General features: G+C 40.3%; 1 protein-coding gene across 2 annotated transcripts in view; it reads right to left on the bottom strand.

Moving 5' to 3' along the window:
- GOLGA3 (golgin A3) overlaps positions 1 to 821 on the bottom strand; it is a 29324-nt gene that overhangs the window by 19631 nt on the left and 8872 nt on the right. For both annotated transcript variants that reach the window (XM_009318425.1, XM_009318433.1), the window contains exon 6: positions 1 to 234. This exon is cut by the window's left edge and continues 64 nt beyond it. In XM_009318425.1, the coding sequence (XP_009316700.1) occupies positions 1 to 234 (234 nt within the window). The remainder of the gene's footprint in view (positions 235 to 821) is intronic.

Raw genomic sequence — 821 nt, 5'->3', positions numbered from 1 at the left:
TGCTAACTGCAAATCTTTTTTTGAAGAAGCCAAACTAGCATTCTTTGCTTCCAAGGTATTTTGCAGGTCAGCCATTGCTCGTTCCAGATCCCAGCAAGACTGCTTTAATGTGGCCACTTCTGAGCTCAGAGATTCCTGCTTCTGCTGGCTGTTTTGGCTGTGCTCCATCTGCGCCTGAAGCTTCATGTTCAAAGCTGCAAGTTGGGCTTGTAGCTCAGTCTTCTCTTTGAGAGCCTGAATGTGTCCAGAAAATCAAAATGCAGAAGTCTTAAGAGAAAACACATTAATGGCTGACTAAAGAAGATGCCCAGCAAAATGGCTTTGCTAAGGCAAAGACCACTTGCTTGTAAAAAATTCTTTTTTAAAGTGACATCTCACCTAGCAGGTATTTCAAATAGTCCAAGAAAATACATAAGAAAGCACAGAGAAGATGTATAGTGTTATATGTCAGTAACAACGTCAGGATTTTTAATATGACGTGTTTCCACACTTTAAGGAAGAATGCTTTCTATTACGTGTGTTACACCATCAATCAAAACAAAGAGAAAATACAGCTATATAGACATCGCTAGTATTACTCTGGATTTATCATCTCTCATTTAATTTGGTTTTAAAAAAAAAAGAAACAAAAAACCAAACTTTTTCTTTTTTAAAGCCTTTGAAGACTTTACTAACGTTATATTTATCCTCTTAAGCATCTGTATTGGGTTTGCATGGCAAGGTTTTGGTACCACAGGGGCTACAGGGGTGGCTTCTGTGAGAAGCTGCTAGAAGCCGCCCCTACGTCCGGTAGAGCCAATGCCAGCCCGCTCCCAGCACGC

Source organism: Pygoscelis adeliae, unplaced genomic scaffold (genome assembly GCF_000699105.1).
Source record: "Pygoscelis adeliae isolate BGI_AS28 unplaced genomic scaffold, ASM69910v1 Scaffold410, whole genome shotgun sequence".
NCBI classification, from domain to species: Eukaryota; Metazoa; Chordata; class Aves; order Sphenisciformes; family Spheniscidae; genus Pygoscelis; species Pygoscelis adeliae.
Note: the sequence above shows the minus strand (reverse complement) of the source record. Positions and strands in the feature narration are given on the sequence as shown.